Source organism: Solea senegalensis, linkage group LG8 (assembly GCF_019176455.1).
Source record: "Solea senegalensis isolate Sse05_10M linkage group LG8, IFAPA_SoseM_1, whole genome shotgun sequence".
Lineage (NCBI taxonomy): Eukaryota > Metazoa > Chordata > Actinopteri > Pleuronectiformes > Soleidae > Solea > Solea senegalensis.
The window spans coordinates 22,359,993-22,372,711 of NC_058028.1; the positions used below are offsets into that span (position 1 = coordinate 22,359,993).

The 12,719-nt window shown below is 39.3% G+C and overlaps 1 protein-coding gene across 2 annotated transcripts in view; it reads left to right on the forward strand.

Annotated features, from left to right (window-relative positions):
• The window catches only part of sez6b (seizure related 6 homolog b), a 162,650-nt gene that overhangs the window by 138,345 nt on the left and 11,586 nt on the right, over positions 1–12,719 (forward strand). For both annotated transcript variants that reach the window (XM_044032503.1, XM_044032502.1), the window contains exons 10-12: positions 5,457–5,653; positions 7,887–8,081; positions 9,571–9,762. In XM_044032503.1, the coding sequence (XP_043888438.1) occupies positions 5,457–5,653; positions 7,887–8,081; positions 9,571–9,762 (584 nt within the window). The remainder of the gene's footprint in view (positions 1–5,456; positions 5,654–7,886; positions 8,082–9,570; positions 9,763–12,719) is intronic.

Sequence of the window (12,719 nt, forward strand, 5' to 3'; positions counted from 1 at the left end):
TTAGAAACCTGAATTCTCTGGATGACCTTAATTGGGAGATTCCACTGTTTTCAAGAAGACAATAGTTTATTTTATGACCGTGACATTTAATCCACGACAGAACATCTGGTCCTTGCTTATCTCCAGTTTCTGTAGCAGGGGCCATTTCTACTCAACCCTCGATGGAATGCTAATCCACTATATACAGTATTAGCCTCTTCTGTCTCTCCCTTTACGTTAAGTGGTAAGAAAAGAGGCTTTTTGACCCACTATCCAAGTCTTTGGTGTGATTTTTGTTGACCGACCACTAGGCCGTCTGGTTGGTAAACCATGCGTTTATTGATTTAAAATGTGAGTAAACATTTTCATAAAGAAGCTGTTAATCAGTCCAACTTCATTAGTGCAGCATGTCTTCCCAAGAGCAGGAGTCATAAAGCTTGAGACTGAAGAGGGTGACGTGACATGGTTTTACTATCACTTCCAATAAAGACAGTCACTCAGAGAAGTGTGTTAATAGTGCCTAACATTTTCTTCCTATAGTTCAGACTTCTGGAGTGATGGAAATAGCAGATGATGAAGTGAATAGTTGAGGTGTAATGTGTTGGCAGCTGGTCCTGTTAGCCAGGCCAACCTCAGCCCTGTTTTTACAAATTGAACTAAATCAAATTAGCGTCACGGAATGGAGGCCGGGATTGATTTTTTCTCAGCAGATGTGCCACAGAGCCACATAAGGCCTTGTTTAACTTAATCACAACAAATTTGACACCAGCCAAAAATATTTATCAATCTGTCCCACTCTCTGAGCAAGTACGAGGCTTCATCCATTAGCAATCAAATATTAAACATGGAATAAGGTTAAGGTAGACTCTGCTGTTTGGGTGCTTTATTATTAGTGCTTTATTATTAGTTTTGATTTCCAGAGACAGATATACATTTGAACATCAACAATGCACTCAGCCATTGCTGAAAAACAAGCAATTTGGAAGGAAGGCACATTCTCTCTCAGCAAATGTATTGATAGACTCAGACCTTATGTATTCAAATAATGATATATTGTAGTTCTTGGCCATTCAAGTACTAGATGGCGATTTAAAAAACGTGCCAAGTCATTTATCTCATAGTTTATCAGTTTTTTTTCAGAAATAGTTTCACTACTTTTTAATAAAGAAAGTTGATATAATACATTTTGACAGTGCCATAGCAAAGGTCCACAAACAAAGCTGTCAATATAACATTTCCACAAAACCTTTTCCCCTTTTAACAATCCATCTGTGCAGTAGCTCTTGCATGCAACCACAAGTCCACAATAGATATTTAATGAAACTTGCAATCGAAAGCCCATTCACAGTTTCCATGTGTGCAGAGGTCTGCTGCAGTTTCAGTGTTCAAAATAACTGCATGGTCCCCTATGGGGAAGTCCCTGTGCAGCCTAATATGTGTGACCATAGATCCGATGTGTACTGTGGAAGTATGGAGAGGCTAATTCACACCTGCTGGGACTTCCTTAAAGGACAACTCTGCATTCCCCCAGGACATGAGTGATGTCTGCTGCAGGAAAACTTGATTAAATGCATTAACTCCTAAGGCAGAATTTGGAAAAGTAATAATTAGAACAACTTCTTCTCCATTGAGGGGTACATTCTGGCCCTGGTTTGCATTTGGGTCAAGTTTTATTGAGTTAATACGGTCAAACTTAGCATTTAAGGTCCTTACAAATGAAGGAATACGAGTTTGTGAGTGCGTGTGTGTGGCGCCCACAGCTGACAGAAGACAAATGGCTCTGCTTGGGGAAAGACAAACACTCCAGCTCTCGTCTGTTCACGGCTCCACTCACATTAGCGTAATTTATTCCACTTTTTGTTAAAATAAATAAATAAATAGCACAAAAAAAGATGGACTTACCATTCCATCTCGTCAGGCTTTGCCATGTGTCAATTTTCTCCATGCCTCTTGAATCTTTGATTTTCCAGCTTCCCCATAGTTGATTAATAGCTCAGTCTCAGACTGGCTAATGAGTTTTATCAGGAGCTGCTGGTGATTAATTAGCAACAGCAAAAGGCATGTCAGTGTTTTATACTGGCTTAGCCATTTTTTCCTGGTTATAAATCTGGTCTGTATGAAGAGATAGCTCAGCCCCAGGTGACATATTAAACAGAGTTACAGCTCTCCAGGCTGTGGTCAAGGCAGCACTCATACATGGCACTTTGACAATTACACTGTATCAGTGGGTGTGGTTACTCAGCCTTACATCACTTATGGAGGGAAATGTTGGTGCTAATCACACTTAGCATCGTGACTTGTGCCCCCTGTCAATCTAAATCAGCTTCAAATTAGTGTTCTTGTAAAGATAACAATAATAATAATAATAATAATAAAAAAAAGAGCCCATAGCTCATCATCTTATTGTGGCACACATTTTTTTTTACCGTCCTCCGTTGATCTCAGTAAATATAACAGGAAAAGAAGAAGTCAAGAGGTATATTATAAAGAGCTGCCATCATTATTGTTATTATTATTATTATTATTATTATTATTATTATTATTACTACATTGTAGCTATTATTGTATTTTATAATTATATTTAAGTGACAGTTTAGGCTCATTAAAGTGGAGTTGTATGGGATATTTCAAATGGGTATCACTGCACAAGTATGCACAAGAACTTCAGGAAAAACAGATTTCAGCCACTTAAAAAAATGCTCACCTAATAAAATTTGTGTCAGCTTAAGTGTATGTTATTTCAAAAGAAGAAGAAGTGATTATAGCTTTATATTATCATCGAAAACTAGTTTGTGTTGCTTTTTACTGAACCACGCACCTTCCTTGTGCCAAAATCAAAGTAAAAGCAACAAAATGGCTGGAAAATGATTTCTTGTGTACGCATTAATAGAAGCTTTGTGATAAGATAAAAAAAAAAGCCTAAGGAGCTGCCACTATCAATCAGTCGAACCTTTTCAAACTATTTAAATGCAACTAAAATAGCTGTACAGGTGATCGACTGTGTACAATCGAAATTTAATAACTATGACTTCCAGATGAGTTGCACTCACTAGAGAGAACTGCACTGAAAGAATGAGATATTAAAAGCTATGAAGAGGTAAAATAGTAATAATATTAAGGTAGAGAGAAATAAAGATAGAATAAAATGACAATAATCTAATAAATAAAAATGTCAACACATACTCGACATTTTCGTCGACAGAGTATGAAATAAATAGAAGTGACTGAAAAACCATACACTTATAAAACACTACATTACATGCAGCAGAAAGCAGAAATATGTTAATATGCTTATTGAATATGTCATTATTGAAAACAGTTTTCAGGCTATTTTAAGGTGCTGACATTTCATAGGCATTTGTGCAAAGCTAAATATGCTATTATATAAAATAATAAATGCCAGATTGGCCATTTGTAGTTCTACAAAATCTGTAAGATGATGTGAACCATAAGCTTGCACATTGTCAATTGTCACATGAATATCCTTAGTCTTCATCACTGATATCATAGTCTTCCTCTAATGTAATGTGTAACCTTGCTTTGACCTCTTTGTGCAATTACTGTTAAAATGCAACAGCACATAATGAGTTGTACCATTAACACCATGTTCTGTCAGACCTGCAGTATCTTATGGCTGAGAGAGAGTTATGTTTGCATGTGCAGAGATGGTTTTTGAATGTGCAGGGTTTGACCAGTTAATCCACAGCAAGACAGAGATCAAAAGCATGAGAAATCCAGTTGGCAGGATGTTGCAATAGTTTCTGCAAACCACAGATATGTATGAGCTGACATTTCTGAATTGAAATTACTTATTTAAATTTCAACAGATCAAAATGTTTTATGTACTTGTGGGGCTTTTGGCAGAAATCTGGACATGAGGGTGATGATAACCATGCCATGGTTCTAAATGTGGATAAGCACAGAGCTATAGGAAATAAAACAACAATCCATCACAGAGTACAAGCTAAATATGTGAAGATATGAATATGTGAATGCATTTGTAGTTTTATTTAAATCCTCATAAATCCTAAATACCTCATTACTTTTTATTTTCTGAGCATAATGTTATTACTGCATGCAGCTTTTTAGAACTAAACCCGGTCACACATTTGTAGGCAATGGCCAGTTTAGACGAGGCTCTGACCCTAGTGTTTTGTTTTTTTTAAACTGTTGGTTATTGATTGATTGATTGATTGATTGAATGATTGATTTTTGTTTTTTGGTTGGTTGTTGGTTTTGGTTGGTTTCGGTTGGTTGGTTGGTTTGGTTAGTTGGTTTTGATTGATTGATTGATAGGTTGTGGTTGGGTTGGTTGCTTGCTTGCTTGGTTGTTTGTTTGATTGATTGTTTTTTGGTTGGTTGTTTTGTTGGTTTTCATTGGTTAGTTGGTTGGTTGGTTGATTGATTGGTAGGTTGTAGTTGGTTGGTTGTGATTGGTATGTTGTAGTTGGTTGGTTGTGATTGTGGTTTGGGTTGGTTGTGGTTTTGGTTGGTTGTTTAATTGATTGATTTTTTTGGTTGGTTGGTTTTGAAAGTTGGTCAGTTGATTGGTTTTTGTTACTTGGTTTTGATTGATTGATTGATTGGTTGGTTGGTTGGTTGATTGATTGATTGATTGATTGATTGATTTGATTTGATTGGTTGATTGATTGATTGATTGATTGACTGACTGACTGACTGACTGACTGACAAGTTTTAACAAAATGTCACTTTTTAACTGTAACACATTAGAGTAAATTTCCATCTGCAGATTGGAACACATACAGTACATAGTACAGTGACATATAATGCTGACACAGAATATAAATTCTAGTACACAACAAATAAAATAAAATTAATTACGGGCCAGCTTGCATTTCTGAACCGATATTACTTATTTAAATGTCTACAGATAATGTTGATGTTACAGTCTTTTAAATAATTGTGGGGCTTCGGGCAAAATAAGGAAGTGATGCTGATAATAATCATTTCCTGGTTATTAATGTGGTTAGGTTCATGCAAGACACATGGTTAGAGCTGTAGGGGAAACAAACCAAAGCATTACAGGGTTAAATGGAAAGTACAAGTCCTTATAACATTAATAAATCTACGAGATCACGCTGTGCTTCAGCAAAAGAACACACTGTAATGTCTTCATAGCACAATATTTGAAAAATGACTTGACCTGGTCTAAACTGTGGTCTGCTGCTGCAAGCACTGCAAGCCCCTTGCTCAAAAACAGCAATTCATAAATATTGATATGACACATTTTGGAACGATAACACATTCTTTTTTTTCTGTACAGAATGTGCAGATGCTTTGAGTTTTGAGTTCTCCATAGTTTGCAGAAAAGTCAAATTCCTGCAGACAGGGAAGAAAATTTTTATCACCTAAATAGAAAGAAGAAAAATATTTAAAAAAAAATCACTACTTCTAAAGCTGGTTTAGGGAGAAAATTGTGAGTACAAACTCTGATCTGTGCGCTTGTCTTGTTTCAGGTTGAACATCGGGAAAAATGACCTGCTGACGTTTTATGATGGAGATGACCTCACTGCCAAGGTTTTGGGTCAGTACGGAGGCTCGAAGTCTCACTTTAAACTCTACACCTCCACTGCGGACGTCACCATCCAGTTCCAGTCTGATCCTGCCACAAATGTCTACGGCTATGGCAATGGCTTCGTAGTGCACTTCTTCGGTAAGCGAACAGAGATGAGCTTCTCATCAGGGAGCTGAATAAATTGTTATCACACAGTATTACCAAATTTAACATCTTTACGTTTCAACAAAAGCTATTCAACCATCCATACATGTCAGCCACTATTACAACTGGAAAAATGCTGTTGCTCATCAGTGTATTATCAGGGGGCAATGCAGCGGGTTGCAAAAATAACTATTTTGAATGGACATCTTTAAAAAAAGCACTCACTTTCTTAGTTATTTACAATGTCAGGGGAGTTTCTTCAAAAGAACATGATGTCAGTATTGCAAATGTAGTTTCCATTCAGAGGAAATTGTTGCAAAACTGCAGCATGGTGCCAGTCAAATGGCCAATCTCAAGGTTTCAAGACAGGAGTTCAGATAACAAACAACATATGTGTTCATCTGTAGAGTCAGTCTTAAACCACTACATAATTCAGCCACTTTTTATTTTCTGCCTTTCTCATGGTTTTGTGACTGTATGTAGCTTATATTACTATATTATTATATTATTGTAGTAGAAATATTACACAGTTTTATAAAAAGGTTATTATTAAAGCCTGGCACAAACGATCTAAGGCCAAGTTACTCCAGCATCTACATTAAAGCATAATTCTCCCCCTTAATCTGAAATTAACTCCACTCAATGCCTGATTATGTAAAATGTCAATGAGTGGGCAGGGAGCTGTAAGTGAGAGGGGTGGAGAAGGAGCGGCGTGGTAGCACAGCAGGGGCTGTGGTCATCTGTACAAAGAGGCGACAGCTTGTGTGCCTTCAGCTCTCATTTATAGCCATTTTGAGCGCGATAGCAATGAGCTATTAGTGATGACTCCCGTCACAGCGGCACGGATACTTTTGCAACGGAGAGGTTGTTCAATGTCGAGGACTATTCTACCCCCGCTATTCCACCCAACCTTCACTCACTCACTCTATTCTCCGGTTAGTGATGAAAGAGCAGTGTACACTCGCCAATGGCAAAATTCAAATGCAATAGCCAGTGTCTGGTCTGATAGACAATACTCATAATTCAAATACTTTAACTACCCATATACATTAGTATACACTTTGTAAAGGAGGACATGAGGACAGTTGGGGTAAGGACAACATGGAGGCAGACGATCCACTGTTATGTCCCCTTAAGGTAGAATCTAGCAGAAGAAGAAGATACATTGGTTTTTACCTTGTTACACTTTAAGTATTATTTTACTACCTTTCATGATAAAAACTAATTACGTTATGTATCACTGGGATAATGTCTTATTTGCAGAATTCAGGCAAATTCGTTTCCAACCAGTGGTTGTCCAATAGAGAGGTAGCCAAGACATTGAAAACCCAAAGCTTAGAGGGTCATCAAGGAAAAAGGGAAGTCAAAAATTATTCATTTTTGTTGGTATAGGACCAAAAAAGTGAAAACAATGCAAGTCCGTCTCTTGTGTTGGCAGCTGTTGTCCTCAGTGTGGCAAAGTGCCGTCGGCAGCTCACTGTATCTGATTAGACTTAATGAATTCTGGGGCAAAGAAAAGCCACAGAATACTGATCAACAAAGGGTGATAAAGGGAAAGAAAAGTAAATACAAGACAGAAGTGTCGGCTGGTGTTGGATCATTTTTGCTTGTTTAGTGCTCAGGTGCAATTACTTTGGTGTTTGTCCAAATTAGACTTGTAAACAGAGTACAAACCTACAGCTGTGTGAGTGGGTATGAGCAGAGCACAACCAGCAAAATCCTGGCTCGGTGATTTCTTGGCCGAAATTGAACTTTGGGTCAAGTGTGCAAAGGTTTGGAGATACAAAATGCCTAATGGGTGTTTCATCAGTCTGTACCCAACAGGTGATAAGATAAGATGAGTATGGTGGTGCAGTTAACTCCTCCCACCAGATGAGCACAGACAGATGTAGGAGCTTTATTCATGACAGATGATCTGATGCAATCTCACTATCTCTGCTGATATTGCCATGTTTTATGTTTATTGTCCCACAAAAAGACACAAACACACAGCTGCTTATTCGAACAACTGGTGGGTTGGTTAAAGTCCCTCATTTCTCCAAGCCTGGAACCAAAGCCTATAGATTGAAAACCTCACTCTCTGTGGTGAAAGCTCACACTGATGCATCATTTAGAATTGTTGTTGTTTTTTTTAAAAAAAAAAGTGCTTGTTTCAGCCCGTAACTCATAAAAAAACGCACATGTGTGTCATTTCCCTTTGTTCACCCCTCTGCCCTGACTTCTGCAGAGGTGGCCCGCAATGACACCTGTCCTGAGCTTCCAGAGATCACCAATGGATGGAAGAGTACATCGCACCCTGAGCTAGTTCAGGGCACCGTGGTGACGTACCAGTGTTACCCAGGCTTTCAGGTGGTGGGTGCTGAACTGCTCATGTGCCAGTGGGACCTCACCTGGAGTGGTGACCTACCAAGCTGTGAAAGAGGTGAGTGCACTCCTACTGCCACCTGAGATGCTGTAATGTAATGTAATGTTGTTTTTCTTACAGTAAACAATAATACATTAACCTTGTATAAAACAATGACAGATACATTGTACAATGGTTTAGCAAAACTGCTTTTCTTTCTACATGTAGTCCCTGGCGAGGTAGGAGGGACACATGTTCAGTCTGTGTCTGAACATGTGACAACAAGAGAATGAATCAAAGCTCAAACTCAGTGATCAGTGTTAACATTATGGCAGTGGCCACAAGTTAATGAATGTGTGAGCCAATGATTAGTAAAACAAACACTGATTGGATGAGCTCGGGAGGCGGCCTCTATTCCATCCTTAGGATGTGTGTTCCTGCAGCACAGGTTTCTGTGACTGGATCTGAATGTTCAGACCTGTACTTGGCGCAATGTGGCTGTGATCAAATCACCAAGGACAGATGTTAATATCAGGTGTGGGTCTTTAGTGTCCTATCCCTCATCCTTCACCTTTGTCTATAGAGAACAATCTGATTTAACTTTGACCCTTAATATCATGATGCTCTCAAATATCCACCTTGTGTGAGAGAAGGTGGCACTGACCAGGAAACGTGCTCACAGAGAAAGGTTAATAACAGAAAAATTATTCTTATAAGTGCATGTAAATCCAATGCAGATTTTTCTATCCTACTTCTCCTTGGAAATTAAGTATGGGAGGCAAGGTTTAGATTGTATGATCACGTGCAGAAGAGGAATGAATGATTATACCCCAACACTCAATGAACTGCTCCTGTCAGCCTGTGTAGACAACTATTACAATTATATTTACATCCCAACCCACACTATTTAACCACACCATATGATTGTGGTGGTGTAGTGGTTAGCACTCTCTCCTTGCAGCGAGAAGACCCGGGTTCGAGCCCCGGTTGGAACAAGGGCCTTTCTGCATGGAGTTTGCATGTTCTCCCCGTGTGTGCATGGGTTCTCTCCGGGTTCTCCAGCTTCCTCCCACAGTCCAAAAACATGCAATGTGGGGATTAGGTGAATTGGACACTCTAAATTGACCATAGGAGTGAGTGTGAGAGTGAATGGTTGTTTGTCTCTAGCTGTGTGTGGCCCTGCGATGGACTGGCGAACTGTCCAGGGTGTACACCGCCTATCGCCCGATGTAGCTGTCCCTCTGGTGGAGGATAAAGCGGTTAGATGATGACTGACTGACTGACTTTAGAATTATTCAATAATAATGTGCATAAAATTAAGTTATGATTCGTTTATCAAACACCTATGTCTTGGTAATGATTTTTCTACTGATTCAAAATGATATAAGGTGTTTGCAGTAGAACTTGTCAGAAGTATTTTATTTTGCACATATTTATCTTGTCACAAGTAACATTGTCCCTATATATAAAGCTTGGGCAATGACAGGATTAGTGAACATAAGCGTGAAATGAACAAGAAAAGTTTACCAACTAACCAAACCTTTTTCTTTGTTTGGTCTCCATCCAGTGGTGTCTTGTGCAGACCCTGGGCAGGTGGATCATAGCAGGCGAGTGCTATCAGGTCCTCATTTCACTGTGGGTTCTACCATCCAGTACATCTGCAACAAGGGCTTCACTCTGTCTGGAAACAGCCTGCTCACCTGCTTCAACCGAGGCTCCTCGGGCCCCAAGTGGAACCAGAAGCTGCCTAGATGTCTACGTATGTACCAGTTTTTGTTGGGGTTTTTTAACCCATTTTCCTCCAAGCAGTACAGTAGGATTACAAATACTGAGAAGGGTACTAAAGAACCAACCATCCCAGTTTTTAGCACCCTTCTGTTGGGGTTCCAACATTCTCGCAAACAAAGATTGTTTTCTTCTTACGTTTGTTTAATATGTCACACTCTTCTTCTTCTTCGTGGAATATACTGGCGGGCTACATTGTGTTGCGCTGGTATAATGTCACACTATTTATGTAAGTGACGCAGCTATCACTATCTATATCGCCACCAGGGGCTACCTTCTAACACCCAAACTGTATTTAAATCACAAGCACCTCACTGTCTGCCATAATAGTGCTTTCACGCTTGTTCACACCCTCACTTTGACGTGCTTGGGTGATCTGATTTCAAGTGGACAGCTTGACATGCAAGTGTCACAGCAGTGACAATGCTCTGAGGACACGCTGGGATCTGATCACTCAGACCACGGAGAAGGTAGTGTGAGCTGCATCCAAGCACATTCTTCATGCACTGAAGGACTTCTCTACTCCACCAGTGTCTTCTGGAAGTACCTGCTAACAAAAGGTACGGGCACAGGCAGAAACTCATCCAGCTACATCCCAAACGTGTATTTCATTTAAATATTTTCAGACTGCAGATAAAATTGATTTCTTTCTCAAATTTCAACCTATCTGCATGGATTTGGTAACACCATAGGTGACACAAGTGTCTTAAAAATGGAGGTGCATCATCTTTGTCTGCAAACAATCACCCCGTCAAGTCTCAAAGTGTGGAAACCCTCAGTTGCAGAAAAAGGAAAAACTCACTGTCAGGGGGAGACTGTGTACACGTGTCACAATGTTCCGACTTTGCTGTGCAGCGAGGGGTTCGGCACGTCCATCACCGACTTTGACGGTGTATGTTGCATCAAGAAGGAGTCAAAGGACAAGTTGAAATCCACTTTGAACAGGCAGAGCATTCAGCCCGAGACACACGTGTTGAAAAGTGATTTGAATCACTTTTCAAACCACCTCTAAATGTGAAAAAAGTGAGGATAAACTCTAGATATGCAAAACAATCTGATTAGACCCAGTACTGTTTATAAAGTCTTGCCACTGGTGATCAGTACGTATTTCCTCTCCAACAATGACAGTCTACAACTGGACATGGAACAAATACATCAATTATGTGAGCTGACTTCATCCACATTGAACCACATTACGGGGGACTTGTTTTGACCGGAACATGCTAAGGAATAGACCTTTTCACAATACTCAAGTGTGCAAGTATGTACGTGCATACTTGGGAAGTACGTACAAACGACGGGAGTACACAAGTACGGACAAGTATGGATGTTGAGGAGGCCAATTTCTTCTTCTTACTGTAATTTGCAGCAGACAAAGCACAGGAAGTGCATTTCTGACCCCTGCTGGTAAGAGACAGCCAAGCAGTTTGTGCTGACTGAGGGGAATTAAGATGTGTTTACTCAAAACACATTGAGATGTCAGGTGCCTGGTTTTTATCGGGATCACTTGTTAATGCAGGCGCTAACAGAGCCATCATTTTCCAATCAGACCATGTTCAGTTTTTTATGCCGTGTTTCAAATTCCCTTTTTCTGCTTCATGCATTTGTTTTGTCTCGCTTAAAAACTAAGAACACCATAATCACGGAATCATTTATAACTTAGTCAGCACTGACATGTTCACAGAGGCAGTTAGCACTTAGCGTCTTTGTGTAACCTCTGTGGTAATATTTTTTTTTAACCACCAGCAGACTGAAATGTTTCTTGAACAAAATGTACTGCATCAGTTCTAAATGTTGACCCTGAGCTGAACCCATGAATGAAACCTTAACCTGTTTGGATGTTTCATGGCTTTTCCCTCAAATAAATCCCTTTCATAAAAGCTTATAAAACGTATATTAGCTTTTGCTTCAGTTCTTCCCGTTCAGTCCTTTTCAACTAGGGTATGCCTTAACACTGTGTCCTCTGGAGGTTTCGACTTAATTCTGGTTCAAGCACTAGATCGCACAGTTTTTTTGTAACATTAACATTAAAAGACTTTAATTAGCCTGGTTTTGATTTGACTGTTAGTGTCCCATGATGACCTAAATTGTTGTTAAACAAAAGAACAAACTGTTTTATCCAGAGGGTGAAGCGGTACAGATATCTTATGTTGTTCACAACTTCATGCATCTGTAAAAGGATTTGTGAACAAAATACGAATACTTATTTTATAAGTTACACTTTACAGTGACATGTTCCCAACTTATGAGGTACAACTTTTGGAAGTATTACATTTTATTTAATTAATGAATAATTAAATAAATCATTCAATCCTTCCCTGATGAATGGAATCATGAACATCTGCCTTGACCTCCTGCCATTCCATTTTTTCTCTCTGACAGAGCTGGCAAGCTAGAAGTGAGTCAGTCCGATTAAAGTATAATTAATATAATTCCCCCTGGCCTTGAAGCCATTAATCTCATTTGCATGAACATCTCATTCTCTGCTTTACCTACTTCCTAGGTGGAGACATAATGTATGATGGTAGTGACTTGTAATTAATTTCACCGGACAACCAGAGACAAGCCAGGTCATTGTTATGTATGAGATCCGGAGATGTGTTCAAAAAAAAAAGAATAATTTTCTTCTGGGAATTCTTTTCAGCTTCAGCAGTGATGGACCGCAGAGAAACATGCATCAAGACGTGAATGTGGAATCATCTTGTAGACAAAACAGGCATATTTTCAGCCCTAATGCAGTTTTACTTTACCGTGCCACCAGACTCAACCATGTGACATTCCTGTATTTACTTGGTGTTGTAGTCTAAGATGAGATGACATGTCGATGGTTTCCATAATAACATTTTAACATACTGTAAATCAAGTGATCTGAGAGAAAACTAGTCTTCATCACCAGAGCCGGCCCATGGCATAAGCGTACTAAGCGGCTGC